General features: G+C 41.8%; 1 protein-coding gene across 2 annotated transcripts in view; it reads left to right on the forward strand.

Annotated features, from left to right (window-relative positions):
- Positions 1-24,636, forward strand: part of camk2a (calcium/calmodulin-dependent protein kinase II alpha) — a 432,468-nt gene extending 407,832 nt beyond the window's left edge. Inside the window, exons 16-18 of one of the 2 annotated variants that reach the window (XM_028813039.2) lie at positions 8,234-8,328; positions 17,391-17,619; positions 23,998-24,636. In XM_028813039.2, the coding sequence (XP_028668872.1) occupies positions 8,234-8,328; positions 17,391-17,619; positions 23,998-24,001 (328 nt within the window). In that variant the 3' untranslated portion in view covers positions 24,002-24,636. Of the gene's footprint in view, positions 1-8,233; positions 8,329-17,390; positions 17,637-23,997 lie in introns of both variants that reach the window. The other variant, XM_028813038.2, reaches the window with a different exon arrangement.
- Positions 24,637-25,446: the final 810 nt, after the last annotated feature.

The raw sequence follows: 25,446 nt of genomic DNA on the forward strand, positions 1-25,446 counted from the left end.
AGCACAAAACACATTTAAGACATCCCCATTCATGCAGCACCACTGCATATTGACTTCACATAAATGTGGGAAAGGATGAAGAGGAACACCAAGAAGCAAGCTAATGGTCACACAAGGGGTCAGTGATGGTCAGTTTTGTGATTTACAAGGCTGTAATTAGAAGCCATAGTGGTATTATAAATTCTGTGACAATACCATAAATTGACCTGATAGTTACGAGTAAGCCAACCCTACCTGGAAACTGTCTAAACATTATTATACTGCACTGACCCACTAAGCCATTAGAGGATTAGGTGAAATTAGTGAAAGGTTGACAGGTTAAAAAAAGAGGAGATGGAAGGTGCTTGAAGGTGTCCGCCAAGATAGCCATGGAAGTCATTTAATGTGAGGGCAATGGCCATCCAGGGGCTCCTTCACTGTTTCTTGTCTCCATGTTTGTACGTATATACTGTATTTTAACTTCCTCTGTTTATGTCTCCTGCACATACTGATGATGCATTAAAGAAAATAATTTTTCCTTGGAATCACCTGTGTGTTTGCCTTAAGAGGGAATATGCCACAATACTGTATTGTGCCACCATTTTTTATCTTGTGTTGACTTGCTTGCCAGGCAGTTGCTGGGCAGGATGACTCAGAGTAAGTGGCATTATGACGTCAAGGGAAAAACACAAATGCATCTTAGTAAACAGAGGAAAATGAAGACCCTTGGTTTACATTAGAACGTTAGAAAACAATTGTGGAAAACAGGCCATTGAGTCCAGTTAAGCTTACCAGTCCTATCCATCTAATTTCAAAACAACATCAAGACAAGTTTTGAAGGTCCTTAAACTCCTAATCTCTACCACACTACACTGAAAAAAGTATAACATTGATGTTGTTCATTCAACGTAAATTTTCTCTTTCAAGCAACTTAAGATTAGTCATTTAGTGTTGTAGCTTGAAATATTTGGTTTCAGATCTCAATCAAAGTAAAAAAATTAGTTTGTACCAAAGTAAGTTATGGTGGAGGGAATAAGCATAAAAATCCTATTTCAGTTAACTTAATATTTTAGGGTGTCCATGTGCTGTGTTCGAGGGGCCGTTTGTATATTCTTTTGGTCGAACTTTCCAGTGTGATGGCTTTCCAACTGCCAAAAAAGAAGAACAACTTAAAAAATAGATTTACTTCAGTATAAAATAAGTGAATTGCACCCAATCACTCTAAATGATTTGCCTCAACTTAAAAATTGTGGGATCAATAAGCTAAAAAGAATTATATTGGTTCAGATTGAAAATATTAAGTGTGAATCATCACCTTATTTTTTTCAGTGTACTTGAGTATTTATTGCATGTGTTCCTTGTGTGAAGAAAAGCTTTCTAACGTATATGTTTATGGAAATTACCTTTAACAAGATTGTCATTCTATATGTGGGGTATAATTGCACCGAGTAAACCCCACCTTCCAACACTGGTGTTAAGAATTTTAATTCTCCCACTATATTACCAGTGGCTGCTCTGGTGGCCATTCATGGCCTGATGTCCTGGCAATACCTTTTCTGCTCTTTACCAGTTTGGTGGCATGTCACTCCATACCTATTTATCTATATACAAACTGGCAAATGTATTAGGTGCACCAGTCTGAAAATGTCTGGCACCCCGAACAACCCCCGAAACCCCCAAACCCCCGCTTCCAGAACTGCCTGGATTCAACAAGGTATTGGAAACATTTCTTAAAGATTATAGCCCATAGTGACTTATAATCATCATGGAGCTCCTGCAGATTTTTCAGTTACACATTCAGGTTGAATGGATGGACTGTGAGCAAAACAATGGAAAGTAGACTACAAAACAGTGAGATAAGGTTTCTTAGAAGAATGCTAAAAACCTTCTTGGTCAGATAAAGTAACAAATGAAGAAGTGTTAAAGAGAGTGCATGTGAAAAGACATTTGCTGAGTCAGAGAAAGAATAGACAATAAAAATGAGCTGATGACGTTGAAAGTGGTGCATTGCTGGGTCAAGTCAATGGGAAGATGGCAAGAAGAAGTTGAAACTGTTGTGAGATGGGATGAGAACAACATGAGTTGTAATGAGATTTTTTTGTAAGGCAAGGAAAAGAGAGGTGAAGACCATGGTAGCCAACATCTGTATTGAGTATGGAGCTTAGAAAAAGAGACATTCAGGCTGGAAAGCTCCTGTTCCACCTCACCCCAAAGGAACCCTATTTAATTGAGGTGCGGTGAATCTCCGGACCATAAGAGTAAACTGAAGTCACTATCATTTTTCTGGAACCAGCTTGTTGTGCATCTTACATCTTCCATTTGCAAAAGGACAGACTGTGGCCAACAAGAGACGTACACAGTCACCAACAATGATTAAGACTGTGATCTTGAAATGACACTTAGCGGTATTAAGAGGTCTAATGTGCACCAAGAAAACATTTCTTCCACCGTTCCATTACTACACTCCATTCTACACTCCGACACATGGTGGATCAATGCTGTTTACTCCACATTCTATCCCAGCCATCTTCATTTTGCAGCAGATGTCGAGATTTGTCAGACTAGGTGACATTGCTGATCAAGAGCTTACTGTTGCCTGGTTGACAGAAGTGGAACTTGTCGTCATCCTCTGTTTAGGCCCATCTAATTAAGATCCAATGTGTTGTGCGTGCAGGGATAAACTTTCTGAACACATCAAAATCTTATGATCAGAAGACTTTCTGTTAGCTTGATCAAATCTTCTGTAGTGTTTCCCATTAACACTCTTTTCACCACAGAGCTGCCTCTTACCTTTGCCTGCTTTGCTGTAAAATCTAGAGACTGTAATGCTTGAAAATCCCAGGAAGTCACCTATTATACATCTTGGATGTTAGAACAATAAGCAATATTAGGAAATCAGCTATTGTACCACTTCAGACCTTTTTTGATTGCATGTCTTGCCCATTCTAAATTTTCATCTAAGAACAGCTAAATCTCATGAACATGTCTGCTTTCTATAAAGTTGCAGCCATGCAATTGGCTGCTTGGAGGGGCATGCTGTTTGCATTACAATACAATACATCCATCCATCCATCCATCCATCCATTTTCCAACCCACTGAATCCTAACACAGGGTCACGGGGGTCTGCTGGAGCCAATCCCAGCCAACACAGGGCACAAGGCAGGAACCAATCCCGGGCAGGGTGCCAACCCACCGCAGGACACACACAAACACACCCACACACCAAGCACACACTAGGGCCAATTTAGAAACGGCAATCCACCTAACCTGCATGTCTTTGGACTGTGGGAGGAAACTGGAGTGCACGGAGGAAACCCACGCAGACACGGGGAGAACATGCAAACTCCACGCAGAGAGGACCCGGGAAGCGAACCCGGGTCCCCAGGTCTCCCAACTGCGAGGCAACAGCACTACCCACTGCGCCACCGTGCCGCACAATACAATACAATACAATACAATACAATATAATTTATTTTTGCATTACCCAAAATCACACAAGAAGTGCCGCATCAGGCTTTAACAGGCCTTGCCTCTTGACAGCCCCCCTGCCCTGACTCTTTAAGACGACAAGGAAAAACTCCCAAAAAAACTCTTGTAAGGAAAAAATGGAAGAAACCTTAGGAAAGGCAGTTCAAAGAGAGACCCCTTTCCAAGTAGGTTGGGCGTGCAGTGGGTGTCAAAAAGAAGGTGGTCAATACAATAAAATATACAGAACAGAACACAAAGTAATTCTCAATACAAGATAATAGTAAAATAAAAATATTACAAATGCAGAGCAGAATTTAACAGTAGATGATCTTCTTATATCAGCATTTCTCAACCTTTAAGTATTTGCGACCCGAGTTTTCATAACAGTTTTAATCGCGCCCCCTTAACGTTTTTTTGAAAGGAGCTCACTAATACCAATTTGTTCTTTTTTAATTAATGATATATCATAGATGCATATTTTAGTATAAATACTTAATTTTTATCGACATTTATCTAACTCGATATTTATTTTTCTAGTATCAGGATGTAGTTTAAGTTAATTTGTTTTGGTTTTAATAGATGTATTTTTCATATTTTCGATTCTTGTTTTCTTTTTCTCACATCTTCATGCCCCCCTTTTTGTTACTTCGCTCCCCCCTAGGGGGGCCCGCCCCACAGGTTGAGAACTACTGTCTTATATAATACGCTACCGTGGCTGTCCGTTTGTCTGTCCAGGATTTTAAATCACCTGTAGCTTGCAAACTGTTTGACCAATTGACCCGACATTTGGTACATATATACTACGTGACCTCTACTGTCTGCTTTCGGGGTGATGATTTTTATTCCTCTTTTTATTTTTATTTTATTGTAGAATCAACTCGCACATGTGTATGGGCGCCGTTCTCATCCCCTACCACCTTCACTGTCACTTCCTCTACCTCTTCATATCTTAAATCATTCTTGAGGCAGATTAGTGAAAAATTAAGGAAAACGCATTAAGTAATTGCAACACAAACTCTAACTTAACCAGTTTTCACGTGAAAAGAAGCCGACAGAAGAAGAGAAGAAGCGAATCGCTAGAGTGGAGAAAAGAAGAGCTGCTCAGGAAGCAGCAAGCGCATCAACCTCTGAGCAAACTAATGCTAAACGTACAGAGGAAGAAGATGAATACTAGGAATGCTCAAGTCAAGTGTATTCACTGCACGTTATCGTGCAGTACACCATTACTGGTATCATATAATACGATTTGGATTTGTTTTAGAGTCCTGGAGACCTCAGCCATCAAGCTGCCTTCCCCTATTGGCCATTCAGTGCTGGGCCAGCCAATCCGATGAAAGGACCCCCTCTACCTGACGATTCCTGCGATCCTCCATCAGGGATGACTTTATCTTAGGCAGGCAAAACAACTTGGCAGGTGGGCTGTGGCACCAAGTGCCACATTTGAGTACCGAGAAGAGAAACAGAATAGGTGAGGGTTAGTAACAAAGTGGTGGTGGCTGGCCCTTTTTATATCCCACCCGGAAGCGGTCCAGGTGCTTGGCCACCTGGTCCTAATTGCCCTTCTGGGTGGGGCTGAAGGTATGACCAGCCAGGCTGCTGACTCCACGCAACTCCCCCTGGCGGCCATCCGAGCCCCCAACCAGGCTGTGGAGGACTCCATCTCCCATGGAGCCATGCGCCGGGTTGGGGAATCATTGGCTGCCAGGGAGGCTGCCACCAAGCGTCCCGGGGGAGGTATTGAACAGTCCATGGCTGCTCCCCCGGAACAGATGTAGCAGAGGCGTCCCTGCCGGGCATGGGACCTGGCTGTCCTTTACAATACGCAGCAAACACACACACACACCAACACCCCCAGTGACCTGTTGCAGCTCGGCAGATTAGGAGGCCGTTAGTCACTTCAGTCAGAGGCGTATGGAAATGTCTGGTGCTTCAGGTTTTAACTACTTGTCAACTTCTGTGATTGAGCTCGCTATAACAGCACAAAGCATTTATATACTTGATACTTTTTTTAAGAAGTAATTTTTTCCGAATAAGTTATGGAATACCTTAATGGTCTCCACTCAATACATAACATCCATCATTTTCTGTGTCATAAAAAAAGAACTTGTGTGGGTTTCGTGCTGATTGGCCACATCCCTCCATGGCAGTCAGACTTACAGCAGCTCCTGAATTGACCAGGTGTGTGGGTGTCCTGTAACACTCAAAAGAGTTATAGAAATTCACAAAGTGCATCATGATGAAAGGTATATAATGGTGTGTAAAAATAAAAATAATGAAGGTAACAGACAGGAGCAACCAAAGAGCGCTGGCAACTGTGAAATATATGAATGAAAATGTTTTCTGATGAGCTCCTCAATGAAGGGAATAAGTTGCAAGTCATCAAAGGTGAACTTTTAAATGTGCTCAGTTGTCTGATGATTATATTGTTTAACACTTTAGAATAATCTGGACAACAACAGGCCATTCGGCCCAACAACTCTCACCAGTCCTATGCACTTAATTCTTCTAAAATAACTATCAAGTCGAGTTTTGAAAGTCCCCAACGTCCTACTGTCCAACACACTACTTGGTAGCTTATTCCAAGTGTTTATGCTTCTATGCATGAAGAAAAACTTCCCTAATGTTTGCGTGAAATTTACCTTTACCAAGTTTCCACTTTCTTGTTGAACTCATTTTGAAGTCACAGCCTTGATCCGCCGGACTAATTCCGTTCATAATTTTAAACACTTCAGTCATGTCTCCTCTAAATCTCCTTTTGCTTAAACCGGAAAGGTTCAGCTCTTTTAATCTTTCTTCATAAGGGCTCGTTTATACTTCACGCTCAGAACGCGTACGCGCACGCTTCATGGCCGCCACGCGTTCCCAGCGCTCATTTTACACACCCTCTGAGCACATCCTCAGAAATTAACGCGACGCGTGCGCGAGTTGCAGTCCCAGCAAAAAGTCGGGGGGCGCCGTGTGATTAAAGTCAGAATGTGACATCAGAGTCTCTGTTTACTATCTTTGAGGATCCTCCAGGATCAATGTGCACGCTTCGATGTTTGATGAATGGTTCGGTGTGGTGAAGCAAAATGCAGACATACAAATGCATCTGTGGTGCTTTTATATTCAAGCGTCGCATATTCCCCATCGTATTCACACAATACATTTTAAAAGTCTCACATACCGTCTTCTGTGCCGTCTTTTTTTTTGCACCTACACAATAGCAGCGGCAAACAGCAATACATCACCACACGGAACACATTAAACGTATGATATTCCAACTCTCTGCAAATTTAGAATCCTTAGATTTATACTTGATGATGAAATGCATTAAAGTATGTATGTTACATTTTACAGATATCGTTCCAGGCAATTCACAACACAGCGAAGCCGAACCTGTTCTTACCGTGATAATATCTTGCACTGCCACCTGGTGGATTCTGACAGATTTACGTAAACTACGCGCAAATATAAACAGTAAAATGATTGCGTAGCAGGAGCGTCCCCTGGAGCATGCGTCACGTGTCATGAAGTATAAGCCCAGCCTAACTCATCCCCTGTAGCCCTGGAATCAGCCTAGTTGCTCTTCTCTGGACATTTCCTACCACTATTATGTCCTTTTTCAAACCTGGAGACCAAAACTGCACCCATTACTCCAGATGAGGCTTCACCAGTGCATTAAGAAGGTTGAGCAGAACCTCTCTGGACTTGTTCTCCACGCATCAGGGCACTATATAACCTGACATTCTGTTTGCCTTCTTAATGGCCTCTGAACACCAATGGGAAGTTAATAGCGTAAAGTCCACTACGACTCCTAAATCCTTCTCATAAGGTGTACTCTCGATTTTCAGACCTCCCATTGTGTATTCAAACCTAACATTTTTACTTCCTATGTGTAGTTTAAAATTAAGACTGTAAAACAGTAAAGTGTTCTGAAAGTGAAGGGATCTGAATACTTTCCAAATTCAATATATGCACTGCTCAGCAGAGTCTACGGCTGCAATTGCTGCAATTATCAAGTAAAGGACTCATGTTAGATATCAGGAAAGTGAGAGCTAAATGGCAATATGAAGTCCTTGAAGACAGGTATGTCTTTCAGGGCCATCTTAATGCATGGGCACACTGGGCATTTGCCCGGGGGCTCCACGACCATAGGGGCCCCATGCTAATCTATGTATATTGTGACTTGCTAAGTGGTTGTATAGGTAGGGGCCCCAGTGCAGTGCTTTACCCAGGGGGGCTATAATGCTGTTAAGATGGCCCTGATGTCTTTAGCATTTTCTGTGATCAGATGAAGGACCAGACTAGATCAGTTAAGATCTGCACCCATGACATGACCTAGTGCAGCAGCTCTGGATGCGTACCGATCCGCCAGTGAATTGGCCTTGTGGCTGCCTATGTCAGACTCTGGCCTGCCTCCGTTGCCCTACCAGTGGATTAAAAAGTGGTGGCAAATTTTTCTTGGATCCTTATGAGCAATCGGATGATCTCTGGCTGGACGATTTTTTGAACAACCTGGTTAGATGACCTCGGTGAAATGAGGTGTGCTCTGCTTGCTTTCAGTAATGTCAATGTCAGTATGAAGGACATGCATTTTAATTATTGTATTGAATTATGTATATTACGCTTTTGTTGTGAAATGTCTGAATGTTATTATGTCGTGTTATTATGTAATTTGTTCCATGTATTATATGTTTGCTTGCTTTGCATTTGTAGATAGCATGCGTTAAAAAAGAATCCCGTTATCTGTTTGAAATAAACCAGTAAAGCAAGTTGTTTTTTGATTTTTTTTTAAATATTCAGGAAGATGTGCGACCCCAGCGTCACCGCTTTTGAGCCAGAAGCACTGGGGAACCTCGTGGAGGGTCTTGACTTCCATCGATTTTATTTCGAAAACTGTAAGAATGTCTGTTCTTCTAAATTACAAATCCCCAAAGTTCTGCTGTGTCTGTTTCCATTTATGTAAGCATTTGCTGAAAATCCTGTTAGATTTGTCTTCTTCTCTTACTTTCTTGCAAAGCTTTTCCTTTCTGTTCTTGCTGCAGTGACAATCTGACTAATAATTTGGTTAAAATGTGGGAGTGAAAAGTTCTGTGCTGTGGGAGGAGGGCAGGCACATGGATCGCGCCTGTGCTCAGAGAGTCCACGTGCATGCAATGGCACCGTTTTACTATTTTCCACACTTACTGAAAACCCTTACATTGAAAAGGATTGATTTACTGAAAAAATACTCTTGGCCAGGATTTGAATCTTTAACTCTTAATATTTCAAAAATCCATAAGAAAAGACAGCCAATTACTGAACTGGCATCCTCATGGGTTATAGTCCAGTGCCAGGTTACTCTGCCCATCAGTGTGATCTCCATACTGTGATGTGAATGAGCCAGTAACAATGAGGTCAGGTATCACCATTGTGCTGATTAAATAAGGATCGGGGTCTCATTTCCAGTGGGCCATAACAAATGTTTAATGACAAAAGTAATGGCAGTTGCAAAGGAGAAGAGCAGAGCAGGATGGGAGATACTAGTCTTTGCCAGGTTGGTGCCTGTGTTGCTGAACGAGGGGCAGACAAGTCTTATTTGTGTTTCTATTTAGATAATTCCAAATATATATAGGGGGGGGGGCACGCTTCACGCTGCTCGCGTTGTGAAGTGGGGGTGCTGAACGCATGCTAAGGAGATGCAGGTGGATCAGCTGCTGCTGCTGCAGAGCTGCGTGATCTGCATGTTGCGCTGTGTGACAATCATTTAAAAGCCTGTACAGCAGCTGTCCTTTTGTCTCACTTCCTTGTCTCGCGGGACGCTAAAGTCTCTCCAAGAAATTGTTTGTAAGTAGGGCGTGATGTGCAAGTAGTCTCGCGGGACTTTAAAGTGTCTCTCCGAGATGATTATGTCTTGACCCAAAATTTGTTTATATGAAAGCTCAGGAATAAAAACTACTTTATGATATGTGATTCATTTTCTCTCTTTGTGGATCTCCAGTTACAAATATGCAAACCGTATCACAGACCTTCGCTACCATATATACACATATATATATTGTGAAAAGAACAGCCACCCATATATTGCCCCTGGCTGCAACTGGGTTTTGATAAGGCATTCATGTGAATGGTTTCGAGTCCTGAGTTGAACTGGTTTGGTTAATGAAGATGGCGGAACCGGAAGTGGTGTTATTCTGGGCACCAGAACCGGAAGTGACATCGGCTGTGGCACCGGAACTGCCATCATTGGTGGGGCGTCTGGTAGGTTTTCCCGTATCTGGCCTGCAGAGATGACAGAAGTGGGATTAATACACTCTGCCCCTCCCTGGCCTGGTGGGTAATTAGCTTGACTTGGTCCACTCAGCTTCCTCCTATTTGCACATGTGTGACTATATATAATATATATCATATATTATATATATGTGTGTGTGTGTATGTGTGTCCAGCACTTGGTCCCTGTGAATGTGTTTTAGAATGGCAGTGTGGATTTCTGCTTAACTTTCTAGCCAGGATGCCAGAACTATGAAGTGATCTGTACATGTTAAATTAGCCTAAATCCACATTAAATAAATTTCACCTTCTCGGTTTGCGGTTCCGATGTGGCGATAGACTGTTTTTTAGCAAATAACCCAAATACACTTGGTGCAATAAACCAAACAATACAATTTATTCATAATATCAGGATAATAGAAGATGGATGCATGCAAGTGTACACAATGGACAAGAACAAACAACACAAAACATAACTCCATGCTAGCTTAGTGTGCATTTAAGACCAGAGCCAGGAAACACTTCTTTACGTAGAGTGGTGGGACTCTGGAACAAACTACAGAGACATGGAATTGGAGCAGAAACCTTGACAACCTTTAAGAAGAATTTGGATGGGCCATTTGGACAATTAGCTAAACAAACAGGTTGTTAGACTGAAAGATCTCCTATAGTTTGTCAAATTTCTTAATAATAAATAATAATTCTTTACATTTATATAGTGCTTTTCTCATTACTAAACATGCTTTACATTGTGGTTGGGGAGTCACTTCAACCACCACCAATTTGTAGCACCCACCTGGATGATGCGACGTCAGCCATTATTGCGCCAGTATGCTCACCACGCATGATCTGTTAGGTGGTGAAGAGGTGAGTGAGATAGGGGATGATTAAGGGGCCAGAACAGACAAGGTCATAATGGGCAATTTAACCTGGACATCAGAATAAACTCTACTCTTTTTGAAAGAGGCAAAGGGATCTTTAATGACCACAGAGAGTCAGGATCTCATCTGATGGATGGCACCACATTTACAGTACTCTGTCCTCATCACTGCACTGGGGCATTGGGATCCACATTGAGACCACAGGGTAACCGCCCCCTGATGGCCTCACCAACACCTCTTCCACCAGCAACCCAGGCTTTTCTTAGGTGGTTTCCCATCCAAGTACTGGCAGAGCTTAGTATCAGGTAGACGACCTCTTCTGAAGTCCAGGTGGTATGGCTGCCGATGAAGGTGGAATGAATTAAACTATGCCACGTGTCCACAAAGTTTCTCACTAAAATTATGATTAGTACATCAAAATTTTAGTACAAGTCACCTACATTTTCCTAATCAAAGAACTGTTAAGCAATTAGATTTACGATGGCAATAAAGTTTCAAAAATGATGACAGGCAAAGGGGGAATGTTTGAGAAATCAGAGGTCTACTTAAAGACCGACGGGAGCCCTAAAGCAATGGAAAGAATTTATTGCAGTAACTGGCCAGTACACCATATAAAATATTTATGCGGTATAAAATAACTGGTCCCCTGCATATTGCGTAATCTCCACAAGTCATTCCTAATAAAAAAAAGAACTTCACAAGCCAAGATTTTATTGGAAACAAATTGCGTTTATAGTTTTAATTTTAAGCTCATTTGTAATTTTCTTGAAAGGTTTCCAAGTGTAAAACACTTCACTCAGCACGTAAGTCTTTTGTTGGAGGCTTTCGCAGATGGCAATGAACAAATGCCTCTTTCAGCCCACTGAAACCATCCTTCTGCAAAGCATATTTAAGAATCACTGATCACTTCGCTGAGTCAATGGAGGCTCTTGATCGATGCTCTCAAGAGGGTGAGTGAGGAGTCTGAGTGTCTGGGCTTGCGAGTGTCCTGATAAAAACCAAAGAGCCAGGCCTTTAATGACCTCTTGGGCACAGCCATCAGCAGTGTGTCTGTCAGTGGAGAGAGTGTCGACCTCGTCAAGAGGTTTACTTACCTCGGCAGTGACATTCATGTCTCTGTTGACTCTTCCTATGAAGTCAGTAGATGGGCTGGGAGAGCATGAGGGGTCATGAGGTCACTGGAGAGGGGTGTGTGATGCTCCCGATATCTGTGCAAAAGGACGAAGGTCCAATTCTTTAGAGTCCTGGTGTTTCCTGTTTTTCTATATGGTTGCGAGACATGGATGCTATCCAGTGACCTGAGATGGGACTGGACTCCTTCAGTAATGTCTCTTCAGAGAATCCTTGGGTACCGCTCGTTTGACTTTGTATTGGTTGCTTATGGAGTCATGAATGAGGCACATTAGCTGCATTGTGAAGGAGCATCAGTTACGGCACTGCGGTCATGTGGCGTGATTCCCTAAGGGTGATCCAGCTAGCAGGATCCTCATTTTTGAGGACCCGAGTGGTTGGACCAGTGCCATGGGGACGCCCATGTAACACCTGACTGTGGCAGATAGAGGGTTATTTCCAGAGGGTGTGACTGGACCGCATGTCTGCCTGAGGGGGTTGCCAATTAGGATTTTGAGTTGTTTCGTTGTGTGGTGGGTGCAGCAATGGGTTGTATCAGTTCATGTTCCCTAACCTGACCTGACCTGATGCTAACAGTTAAGTTGGTATTGACCTCTGAAGAGAATTACCTCAGTAGGTCTGCCTGCTCTAGCAGCTCAGCCAATGATAATGATGATAATTATTACTATTAGCAGTAGTACTATTATATTGAGAAGATGCCTTTATCCAAGGAAACTTAAAAAAGCAAGAAGGTACAATCATCAAATGAAACAGAAACAAAGAAAAAAAATGAGCCAGAGGGAATAGTGCAACCACAGCTACTATATAATTGGGCCAGTAACTAAACTAAGGCAAACGTCTTTATCCTGCACTCTTTGTCAGTAAAACATCAGCTGTCCTGTAGAAGGCTTCAACATTAAGCAGTCCCAGAATATTTCATGAAAAGTTTTGTTTTCAAAAGACATCTGAATGTGAGTACATTGGGTGCAGTTCCAATAGCTAAAGGGGCATCACTCCACAGCTTTGAAGCAAGAAGCAGTGTCCAGTTTTGGCACATCTTGCAAGAGGAGGAACAGTCAATGGATATTCAGAGGTAGAATGGAGTCATCTTGAAAGGACATATTGAGATACCAAAGACTGGAGGTATTGAGAAGTACTGTAGATCCATTCAGAGAACCTTAGGTCAGGACAAGAATTTTGAACTGGATTATTGCAGTAACAGGCCAGTGAAGTAACCGGCGTACAGGAGGAGTAGAAGGAGTGAAATGAGAAACAGTAGGACCAGATAGCTCCAGTAGTGAAATGACAGTCAAAAGGAAGAAGAAGAAAAAGACTATGTGAACCCTGATAACAATGGAGTGACTCACTTAACAATGAAATTTAGCCTGGAAGTCGGTAAATGTCACATTGTGAGATACATAAGATACATCATATGAAAAAGTTTGGGAACCCCTCTCAGCCTGCATAATAATTGACTCTCCTTTCAACAAAAAAAATAACAGTGGTATGTCTTTCATTTCCTAGGAACATCTGAGTACTGGGGTGTTTTCCGAAACAAAGATTTTTAGTGAAGCAGTATTTAGTTATATGAAATTAAATCAAATGTGAAAAACTGGCTGTGCAAAATGTGGGTCCCCTTGTCATTGTGCTGATTTGAATGCCTGTCACTGCTCAATGCTGATTACTTACAACACCAAATTGGTTGGATGAGCTCGTTAAGCCTTGAACTTCATAGACAGGTGTGTCCAATCATGGAATAAAAGGTATTTAAGGTGGTCAATCGCAAGTTGTGCTTCCCTTTGACTCTCCTCTGAAGAGGGACAGCATGGGATCCTCAAAGCAACTCTCAAAAGATCTGAAAACAAAAATTGTTGAGTCTCATGGTTTAGGGGAAGGCTACAAAAAGCTATCTCAGAGATTTAAACTGTCAGTTTCAACTGTAAGGAATGTAATCAGGAAATGGAAGGCCACAGGAACAGTTACTGTTAAACCCAGCAGGTCAAGAAAAATACAGGAGCGACATATGCGCAGGATTGTGGGAATGGTTACAGACAACCCACAGATCTCCTCCAAAGACCTGCAAGAACATCTTGCTGCAGATGGTGTATCTGTACATTGTTCTACAATTCAGCACAATTTGCACAAAGAACATCTGTATGGCAGGGTGATGAGAAAGAAGCCCTTTCTGCACTCATCTCACAAACAGAGTCGCTTGTTGTATGGAAAAGCTCATTTAGACAAGCCAGATTCATTTTGGAACAAAGTGCTTTGAACTGATGAGACAAAAATTGAGTTATTTGATCATAACAAAAAGCGCTTTGCATGGCAAACAAAGAACACCGCATTCCAAGAAAAACACCAGCTACCTGCTGTCAAATTTGGTGGAGGTTCCATCATGTTGTGGGTCTGTGTGGCTAGTTCAGGGACTGGGGCCCTTGTTAAAGTCGAGGGTCGGATGAATTCAACCCAATATCAACAAATTCTTCAGGATAATGTTCAAGCATCAGTCACAAAGGTGAAGTTACGCAGGGATTGGATATTCCAACAAGACAATGACACAAAACACAGTTCGAAATCTACAAAGGCATTCATGCAGAGGGAGAAGTACAATGTTCTGGAATGGCCGTCACAGTCCACTGACTTGAATATCATCGAAAAGTTATGGGATGATTTGAAGCAGGCTGTCCATGCTTGGCAGCCATCAAATTGAACTCAACTGGAGAGATTTTGTATGAAGAATGGTCAGAAATACCTCCATCCAGAATCCAGACACTCATCAAAGGTTATAGGAGGACAGCGTCTAGAGGCTGTTAGATTAGCAAAAGGAGGCTCAACTAAGTATTGATGTCATATCTCTGTTGGGGTGCCGAAATTTATGCACCTGTCTAATTTTGTTATGATGCATATTGCATATTTTCTGTTACTCCAATAATCTTAATGTCACTCTGAAATACTACTGTTTCCATAAGGCATGTCATATATTAAAAGGAAGTTGCTACTTTGAAAGCTCAGCCAATGAGAAACAAAAATCCAAAGAATTAAGAGGGGTTCCCAAACTTTTTCATATGACTGTACATCTTAAGCTTGTCTGCTGTGAAGCAGTTGGCACCTCAGCTTCCTGGAAAGACCCGACTTTGCTCTAAATTCCTAATTTAGAGTCTCACTTTTGCAAAAGGTTTGTGAACTAAATTGTGTTCCATGTTACAGGTAAGTTTGTGCCATTCGCACAAAAAGAAAGGCATTTAGTTTCTGTCTGGAAGCGTTTTCATGTCATTTCATTGTTTAAATAAAGATCTCCTAATTAAAAAAAAATCACCAGAAGTGTGTATATCCCGAACTATGATAAGACCCTGGGGTTGGTTTGGGGTGTGCAGAAGTGACTTTCTGGTTACTGAGTTTTCCTGTTCAGAAAACACAGTCATGTACACAATGCTGTGTTTGTTGGATCTTTGTGTGGAAATATATAGCATGTCCCATTACTTAAAAAACTTACTGCACTCTTTCTTGATGATGTGGACAAGATACATAAATAGAATTGATTTTTAGTAGTGTTGGGTCAGATTTCATGCATTATGCAGCTGCACAAAAGAACAAAGTGTAACAAAAGACAAAAAAAAATTCATAAAGAGTTGGGGCGCCAAATGGCAAATCCTTCATAATTGCTGGAAAAACAACAAACACAAATTCAAAAAAATCAAGATGCAAGTCCAAGTATGAACCGATTCAAGATGGCGGATCTTACAGTTTTAAGGCCTTCCAGCAGGAATAGGTGGGTCCAGGTGGATGGACACTGAAACTGGCATCGGTGGTGTTATACCCGTCATTCTTCAACTCTGCAGACAGAAGAAGAGAAAAGACATTAGGACACAGCGCCAACCCCTGGAGTGGTAGGGAATTACTATCACTAGAGCCTATTTAAGCTGTCTCCTATCCGCCCGAACATGACAACGGGGTAACATAGAAGTGTGAATGAGTCTTTAGGAAGCAGTATTCCTTGTCTTACACCCTAAAAGTGTGTTTTGCAATTGTGAACTCACCAGAAAAAAATATTTTGGCATAAGTTTTATGAAATTGCATGCAAATTGAAATCTGTTTCGCTCACAAATACTGACTGACTTTTAAACACCCTTTACAAATCAGAAAAACAAAGTTGTTTTCAGACTTCTGTTTTGTAAGCACAACCATGTGATTTCATGATTTACCACACAGTACGTTCTTTATTCAGGAGAAAGACAGCTAATGCCTGAATGGACATTTGCTAACCTGTACTATTTGTCTCAGTGATGATGATGATGGTGATATTTTTATTGTTAGTATTGTTATTATTATTTCTTCTTTGGATTTCACAGCTTTTCAGATGGTATTAAAACTATGCCGGCTCTAAAAACGTCTTGAGCGAGAGAGAGCATAGCTGAAGGTGTTGAGTAGAAACAAATTTCAGGATTTACGTCCATTCAGAATTAGGGAGTAGCTGGTCAAGATCAGCACAGATGAAAATGTATCATATTAATTATTACTAACCATGCCAAGGACTCCCAAAAAATGATGTTAATATTGCCGATTGCTTTTGTAGAGGAGAGATGCTGATAATACAGTAGTTGACAACTTTTCAGTGTATTGCTGGATTGGATTTGACGTTAACCGCAGTAGAACCTATGATAATGGGGATTACTTCAGCACCTGCTATCCAGAGTCTTATAATTTCATTCCAGAGTGGATAGTAGTGCTCTTGTTTTAGACCAATGCTCTACTCAGATGGCACCGTGATGAAGTATCTATTAGATAAGCTTAATTGCTATTGGTGGATAGGTTCGTATAGATGTTGCCTGGTTTGGCTGCCATTTTACCTGCAGCTTTTGGTTTGCACAAGGAGTTCTCAGAGCAATTCCACAATTTTATTATCCTCCAAGCACAACCTCCACCATTGTCTCCATACCTGGAAATCGTTGTCTTTGGCTAGGGTTCAGAGGATCTATTTTCCCAAGTTATTGTGATGCCACAGATGGAAAGTACTGGCCAGTATTTCACAAACACTGACAATGTGATGGGCGGACTCATCACATTTTTTGCATAGGTGACACAATCTATCTTCTCCTTGTTGTTTGAGAATGATATGCCTTATGTAATATTTGGTTTGCACTGCCTGATGTGAGATGGCAAACATACTGGCTTCAAATGGAGTTAATTGGCCGTGACTATTGTCAAAGTTAAATCATGAAGCCGGTCCAGCATGGGAAGCATACCTTCATTGACACATATATGGAGCCTGCCAGTCAGTACATGGAAAGAGATGACTGACTTAGAGATAGAGGTAACACTTCTTAAATACACTTGTCAATTACAGAAGTACGTGATTAGTTTAATTTCTCTTGTCCTTGCTAGTTACTGATAAACAAGACCCCTGGAGTCAGGATTCTGCAACACTGGATTGTACTGGTCCACTTTATCAATACTTAACCTTGTGCTAAAGTAGCAGCAGGACTGGGTCACTGAGGAGGAGGCTTTAATTAAAAAGCTTTCTTAGAGTGCTAAAGGTGAAAACTAACAGTTAACAAGGACAGAAGTCATTCAATATAATCAATATATAATCAATTTGTGAAAACCATATTTAGTAGTCAAAGTTAACTGTCACATTATTATTATGATTATTATTATTATTTTTAACTAAGTAAATGTTTTATTCACAATTCTAACCAAAAAATGTTCTCTTCCGATTTTAGTGTGGTCAAAGAACAGCAAGCCTGTCCACACCACAATCCTAAACCCTCACATCCACCTGATTGGTGAAGAGGCCGCCTGCATTGCCTACATTCGCATCACCCAGTACATCGACTGCAACGGAATGCCACGCACAGCCCAGTCGGAGGAGACCCGCATCTGGCACCGTCGGGATGGCAAGTGGCAGATTGTTCATTTCCATCGTTCTGGCACATCTTCAGGAATTGCTAAGTAAGGCTTTCTTGAACGTAAGTTGTGATTTATGTGTATTTGATTATTTTGAAATTTTTATGTACAGACACATAAGGTTTCTGCCTTTTATTGCATATTTTTATATTTAAGCGACCTTGGGATTGTTGAAAGATGCTCTGTAAATGCAACTTATTATTATTACTATTATTATTATTTTATTTTACACAGTAAGTAAACAAATATCATCTGAGAAGATATTATTATGCACAATGTGAAAAATAATTGCTCCTTAAGATACAGTAACTGCTTACATAATCAACAACAGCAAAAATTACAGTCTAATATTTAAGTGTCATTAAAAATCCTTCTCTTCTGAAACAGGGAAGCAATTTTCATTCCACTGCAACATACCGATCTTCCTTGATTAAGCAATTTATTTATTGAACATACTACGACTTTCAAAGTCAACATTTGTTCTCATTGCACCTTTGGGTTGCTTATATGTTTAGATCAGTGTTTCTCGTCTTTTTCTCTGGAATGACACACTTTTTGTAACCGAAAGAAACACAAGACACCCCATTATTCTACTAATCACAAACACATGATATCTCATACATGTGCTATGCTGTCCAAAGAGGGGGGACTACCAGAGAAGCCAGTAAAAAAGGAGCTGCAAGATCACCGTTCGCAGACGCAGCACTAAGTGAGTACTTTGGAGACATCTCCCAGATGCTTCATCCCTTTGCCTGCCCTTCTCCCTCATCTCTGCCTCAGAGGCAACTCATATAGTCACTACCCACCAGTCCTGTGAGGCTCGCAGGCGAACACACACCCAGGCAGATGAACTCCAGCAGACTCCAAAGTGCTGTAAATGCTGTGTCTGCAACATTGTGAGCTTCTTTTATGCCAGCATTTCCAGGTAGTCCTGCCCTCCTCAGACAGGTTTTGACCACCGGTACAGCTTGTCCCTTTCAGGTTCAGAACCACCCTGGTGTGCTACACTATTACTTCCACAGCACACTTGGACATCTCTCAATGGCCCACACTATGCTGTGGCACACTGATTGATAAACACTGGTTTAGACGATTGTCTCGCTACATTACACAGTTCTCAGACAGATGACCTGATACTCTCCTAAGAATTACCTGATCATGAATTATGATCCTTAGGCAGAGCACAGCACCACCACAATGCCTAACTGTTGCAGTGAAGTTCTTAACATGGAAAGTGGTTCCCTTTTTCTGAAGATTTAAGGTGTCATACCAGTCAAAAGATTTTGATCCATTTATCCTTGGATATTTTAGGTCATCCTGGATGTGAAAAATGTGTGGTGAGCACTTTAGTTGGTATTTGTGAACTATGGTTTCTGCCTTTCCTCTGTACCATGAGGTCCTAGCTTTGCCACATATCTTCATGATGTTGGGGTAATGAGCACTAAGGGCTCGTTTATACTTCACGCTCAGAACACGTACTTGCACACATCATGGCTGCCACGCGTTCCCACCATTCATTTGACGCGTCCTCTGAGCACGTCCTCAGAAATTAACGCGACGCGTGCATGAGTTGCAGTACCAGCAAAAAGTCGGGGGGGGCGCCGTGTAATAAAAGTCGGAATGTGACGTCAGAGTCTCTATTTACTATCTACATGTGACAGAAAGCTGCTTTGAGGATCCTACGGGATCGATGTGCGCGCTTCAATGTTTGATGAAAGGTACGATATGGTGAAACAAAATGCCGACATACAAATGTATTCGTGTTGCTTTTATATTCAAGCGTCGCATATTCCCCATCGTAATGACACGATACATTTTAAAAGTCTCATAAACCATCTTCTGTGCTGTCTTTTTTTTTTTTGCACCTTCACAACAGGAACAGAATGTACGGCACTGTATCTGAGCCACAGAGAAAAAAAATTAAGGACATGGTGAAAAGGTGTATTTTGTGATTAAAGTGGATGTTTCGGCATTAATCTTGAAATGTCCACTTTAACCTCGTAGTTTACTTTGTTATTAAAGTAGACCGTCGTAAACGTCATCTTAAAACCGGGCCACTTGTTAATAGCTATGTGCTTCTGGGACTTCCTCCTGAACTGATAGCAGCAATCGCCACACAGCACACAATACATTTATGATATTCCAACTCTCTGCACATTTAGAATCCTTAGATTTATACTTGATATCACTTTCATGATGAAATGCATTAAAGTATGTATGTTACATTTTACAGATAATTCGTTAATTTCGTTTAAATAATGAATACTGTTAATAATTAAACACATGGGGGAGACAGGGTGGCAGAGCGGTAGGGCTGCTGTCTCGCAGGGAGTCACGTCGCTGGTGTTCCCTGCCTGGAGTTTACATGTTTTCTTGCTGAGTTTCCTTCCAAAAATATGCAGATTTGGTGACACTGCAATGACGCTAGTGTATGTGTCTCCTTGTATTCACCTTGCGATGAGCTGATGCCTCGTCCAGGGATTGTTTCGGCCTCGTGCCCAATGCTAGCTGGAATGGACACATCCCTAGATTGATGGCTTTAAGCTTTAAACATCCTTTTCAGAGATATTGCAGCAAGGTGTCCTCAGAATATAATGGGTGTTTCAGGCAATTCACAACACAGCGGAGCTGAACCGGTTCTCACCGTGATAATATCTGGGGCGGAGTGGTGGCTCTGAGGCTAAGGAGCTGCGCTGGTATCCCGAAGGTTGCCGGTTCGAATCCCCATCACTGCCAAAAAAGGCCACTGCTCTGCTGTGCCCTTGAGCAAGGCCCTTAACCTGTAATTGCTCCAGGGGCGCTGTACAATGGCTGACCCTGCGCTCTGACCCCAAGGGGTATGCGAAAACTACCAAATTCCTAATACAAGAAATTGTATAAGGCGAAATAAAGAACAAAAAATAATATCTCGTACTGCCACCTGGTGGATTCTTCCAGATTTACGTAAAGTATGTGCGCAAGTATAAACAGTACAACGCTTGCGCTGGAGCATGCCTCGCATCTTGTGAAGTATAAACCTGACCTTGCTGAAGCGAGATATGCTGAAGGTCCTAAGTTGTTTTATGAACTAATATAAGAAAATTTTATTTTTTTGTTTTATGAACTAATATAAGAAAATAAGACTGACAAACAAGAAAAGTTCATTCAGACTATCCAAATTGTTTGTTTAGTTAACTAAATTCTTTCAATATGTCTACCAGACACTTTTTAAGATTTCCACTTTCACTGCATCTTGATTTAAATGGTTTGGGTACTTTACTTAGATTTTTTTTGACTTTTGATATTAAACTTAATCTGTTTTCTTTGACTGCTATCTTGAGTTTTGCCTTAAAAATACTCGCTCATCTCTTGGTCCATTCTTGCCCATTTTCTCTCCAAGCATAACATACCCTGTGGTCCAAATGTGGATCCCATTGCCCCAGTGCAGTAATGTGCTGTAAAAATGGCGTGAGACATAAAATCGAGGTCTTACTCTCTGTGGTCATAAAAGATCCTTCAAAGTGTAGGGTGTATCCCGATTTCCTGTCTAAATTTCCCACCATGGCCTAGTCATTCTGGCCCCCTAATCATCCCCTGTCACTAACTGGCTATCTATCTCTCACCCCTCAGCTATTGTGTGGTGAGAGTACTGGTGCAAAAATGGCTGCCATCACATCTTCCAGGTGGATGCTATGCAATTAGTGGTGGCTGAAGTGGCTCCCCACTCACTATGCAAAGTGCTTTGCCATCCATCGAAAAAAGTGCTATATAAATGTAAACAATCTATATATATAATTCACTAAGCCGCCGACAAGTAAGACGCCCATGGAAAGTGGATTCACTAAGCCGCCGACAAGTAAGACACCCATGGCGCATGCAGGAAGGAGCCACGCCCACCAACTCTAAGACCATTGGATACGACGACAACTCGCAGAGCCACGCCCACCAACTCGGACGCGACGACTCGGAAAAAACGCCGTCATTTATGTTCGTCTGTGCTACAGTACACATGTACCTCTGAGCCACGTTAACATTTCGGTTATGACGCACGACCGTGTGCACCATAGCAAACTGTTTTACACGCTACATACAGCAATTCGCATCTGCGACAAACATGCGTCTGAAAAGGCAGTTAAAGAATGCACCGGGCTCGAGTTTGTTTTCACTTCTGTTTGGACAACTGTGTCGTTCAGGAAGTGTTCACCCATCAATACGTAATTATGCGCCGTATGCTATGCCGCGGGTTGGCTAGTTATTATTATTATTATTAAATCACTAGATGGTGTGGCGACTGGCCTGGACATAGACAGGCGGACACCGATGGTACAAACACCAACACACGTTTATTATCCATATTTACAAGTAAAGTGCCACACATCCCCTAAACTCCCCCGAAAGTCCAGGCCTCTACCAAAATGCCTCTCACTTCAGGCCGCCTCCTTTCCTCGGCTCCCGAGCTCCGTCCTTCTCCGCTTCCGACTCAAGCCAACGAATGGAGGGAGGCGGCCCCTTTTATAATCACCCGGACGTGCTCCAGGTGCCTCCCGATAATCTTCCGCCAGCACTCCCCAGTGTAGTGGAAGTACCGGCTGTGCACCTGGAAGCACTCCGGGTGTCCCTGGTCGTCTTGGATGCTAGGGCTATCCAGGCATCGGGGTGCCCCTGGCGGTGACCACGGGCCCCTATAGGGTTGAGCTTCCAAGCTCAGTTCCCATGGTCCCCAAAGCCACCAGGGTGGTCGCCCCCTCGTGACCTGGACGAGGCGTAGTCCCTCCTCCGGTCCTTCCGGGCATCCTGGCTGGGTGCCACCCCCAGCCGCTTACCACAATGGACAGATACTTGTCTAAACCTTATATTCTTTTAAATTGAATTTCTACCATGAGGTATCCTTCCCTTTATTTTAAACAAAGATCAGTCTACCTGACATGTGTCTTGCTCGTAATTGTATGGTCACCTTGACATTATAAGCTATAGTGTGAAGGGCATATCCCTAAACATGACATAGTATAATAGCACCAATCACACAGACCAGAGAAGCCAGTGATGTCATCAGTAAACAGTACTAGACTAGAAAATATAATTATGATTCTCCATAACAAATAAATATGAAAAAAATACCACAAAACTTAATGGTTTCAGCAAAGAGGAGAAGCACAATCGCTTTAAACTAACCTGTTGAAACCACAAGGAGCGCGCCACTGAGCCCCAAACCACAGACACAATAATGCCCAAGCACAATTCTGGGTTCAAATAAATAAAAAAATTATTTGTTTCCACTGCCGTCTTACAGAAACACCAGGCACAATTATTAATCCTCTCCTTCCACCTCCTTTAGAGTGTTGTCTGCTGCCTCCCGACTCTTGACTTAATTAAGTAAGGTGGCAGGCTCTCTTTTATCTTGGAACTTGGAAACTGCTTCTGGTGTCACATCAAGGTCATTCTGAGGACTTTGGGGTCTTGTGGAAATCAAGGCATTCCACCCTCTGGCATTACCCAAAGACTCCAACAGGGCTCTATTTCCAGACTCCGACTCCCATGACACCCTGTGGGTGTCTTAATCGAGTTCAGCCCTGAGGAACACTGCCACCTGACGTTTGGGGGAATTAACTGCTCCTGGTATGTCCGTTCTCTCAGTTCATCCATTATGGCATCCTGTTCGGGCAAGAATTCATTCTCCATCCCGGCCAGAATTCTTGTCCTTCCTCCATGGTATCTACACTGTCTAATGAAGGTCTGCCATCAGGTCAGATCAGGTCAGGTTGGGGAGCATGCACTGGTACAGTGTGTTGCCTCACCCACCACACGATAAAACAACTTGGGACCCGGGTTGGCAACCACCAAGGCAGACACGCGGTCCAGTCCCACCCTCCGGAAATGACTCTCTATCTGCCGCAGCTAGATGTTATGTGGGCATCCCCTTAGCCTGGTCCAGCCACTCTGGTCCTCAACAATGAGGATCACATGGCCATAGTGCCTTAACTGACGCTCCCTCAATATGCAGGTAATGTGCCTCATTTGGCACTCCGTGAGTGGTCAACTGCTCATTAGACACAAAGTCAAACTAATGGTACCCAAGGATTCTCTGAAGAGACACAGTACCGAAGGGGTCCAGTCCTCATCTCAGGTCACTGGATAGCGTCCACGTCTCGCAACCATATAGCAAGACAGGAAGCACCAGGACTCTAAAGACTTGGACCTTCATCTTTTTACAGAGATATCAGAAGCGCCACACACCCCTTTCCAATAACCTCATCATCTCCCCACGCTCTCCCAGTCTGTCTACTGACTTCATAGGAAGAGTCACCAGAGACATGAATGTCAATGGCTTCAAAGGATTTCTCACACTCTGCAGCATTTCCTAAATTGTTTTTGTTTGTGTACTTTAATAAATAAAAGGTTTCTGAGAGATGATTTTTGATGACTTTTGCCTTTTTTTTCTTTCAGCTGAGTCCCAAATTTTGAACAATGAACTATCAAGACTTTTTCATGAAGTCTGAAGTCAGCTTTCCATGTAGGAACTGTCTGCTTGCAGGATCACCAGGAGGCGGGAAGTTCTTTGCATTTTCATATCTTACTTGAATCCTGTTTACACTTCCGCTGAATCAACATGAATGGCATCAGTTCTATACATATATAAATATTTATACATACGTCATATCTATTTTCACGTTTTGCGTTTCGTCTGTTTGTAAAAGCATGAAAAGAAGAGTACTGAAAAATGTTGAAATATTTTATACGTTTAATAACATTGAGTTTGAAGTTACTGTTTGCCATAAAAAAAGTATTTATGACTTAAAGCTGCGGTAATCTTACGCCATTGATTTGAAATGTAAAGTTTGTGAAGAAGTCGAACTTTACATAGCTGCAGTTGGACATCACTGTTCTATGATAAAAACTGCGGCTCAATTTGATGTTGCAAATGAGTGCACTTTGGAAAGTTGGAGGGGGAGGAATGGCGGCAAATGGAAGGCGAAAACGTTAAATCAGCAGTAGCCACCCTAACACAAGTTCATTGTCTTAGATAGATAGATAGATAGATAGATAGATAGATAGATAGATAGATAGATAGATAGATAGATAGATAGATAGATAGATAGATAGATAGATAGATAGATAGATAGATAGATAGATAGATAGATAGATAGATAGATAGATAGATAGATAGATAGATAGATAGATAGATAGATAGATAGATAGATAGATAGATAGATAGATAGATAGAACTTTATTTGTTCCCAAGTGGAAATTTCTTTTATGCCCATCGTGGCCTTTGTTATGTATTGAAGTTAATTTGTGATTCCTGTTCCTGGTTTATAAAAGAAAGCAACGCTGAAAAGTTCATTTGTCGCCAAATTCAGGGTCTTGTGTTATGGATGTGGTTGAAAAATGAAACATCGCTATTTTTAAAAGTTTAGTATAGTTGGGAACTGGCAAGAATGGTTATTGTACTGGCGTCCTCCACTCCTTTTCACACATTCTGACCAGATTCAGGTGGCCAAATTAAACCTCCAGATTTCCACATTTGAAGACACCACTTGTTTAAACTAACAATCGCTTTGGCATAAACACTTTCTCCTGTCGCCTCAGAAGGGACTGATAAGAGGACATTTTAAATAACTGAATGAAAAAAAATAATCATTTTGACATTGTTGAAAGAGCAAGGAAGAGAATTTTGGAAGATCAAGGAATGTTCAGGAGCTCAAACATTTGGCATATTTAATGTGAAATAAGACAGACGGAGACATTGTAGAATTTCTTAAGGCAATGCTGAAACTAAAAATACACTTCAGAAAATATCGGACCTTTTTTCGATTGATTTTTGTCTTATTTTTGTGACATATATCCATTCTCTACGGTGTGTATAAACACACTCTCTTATCTGTAGATGACTGG

Source organism: Erpetoichthys calabaricus, chromosome 11 (assembly GCF_900747795.2).
Source record: "Erpetoichthys calabaricus chromosome 11, fErpCal1.3, whole genome shotgun sequence".
NCBI classification, from domain to species: domain Eukaryota; kingdom Metazoa; phylum Chordata; class Cladistia; order Polypteriformes; family Polypteridae; genus Erpetoichthys; species Erpetoichthys calabaricus.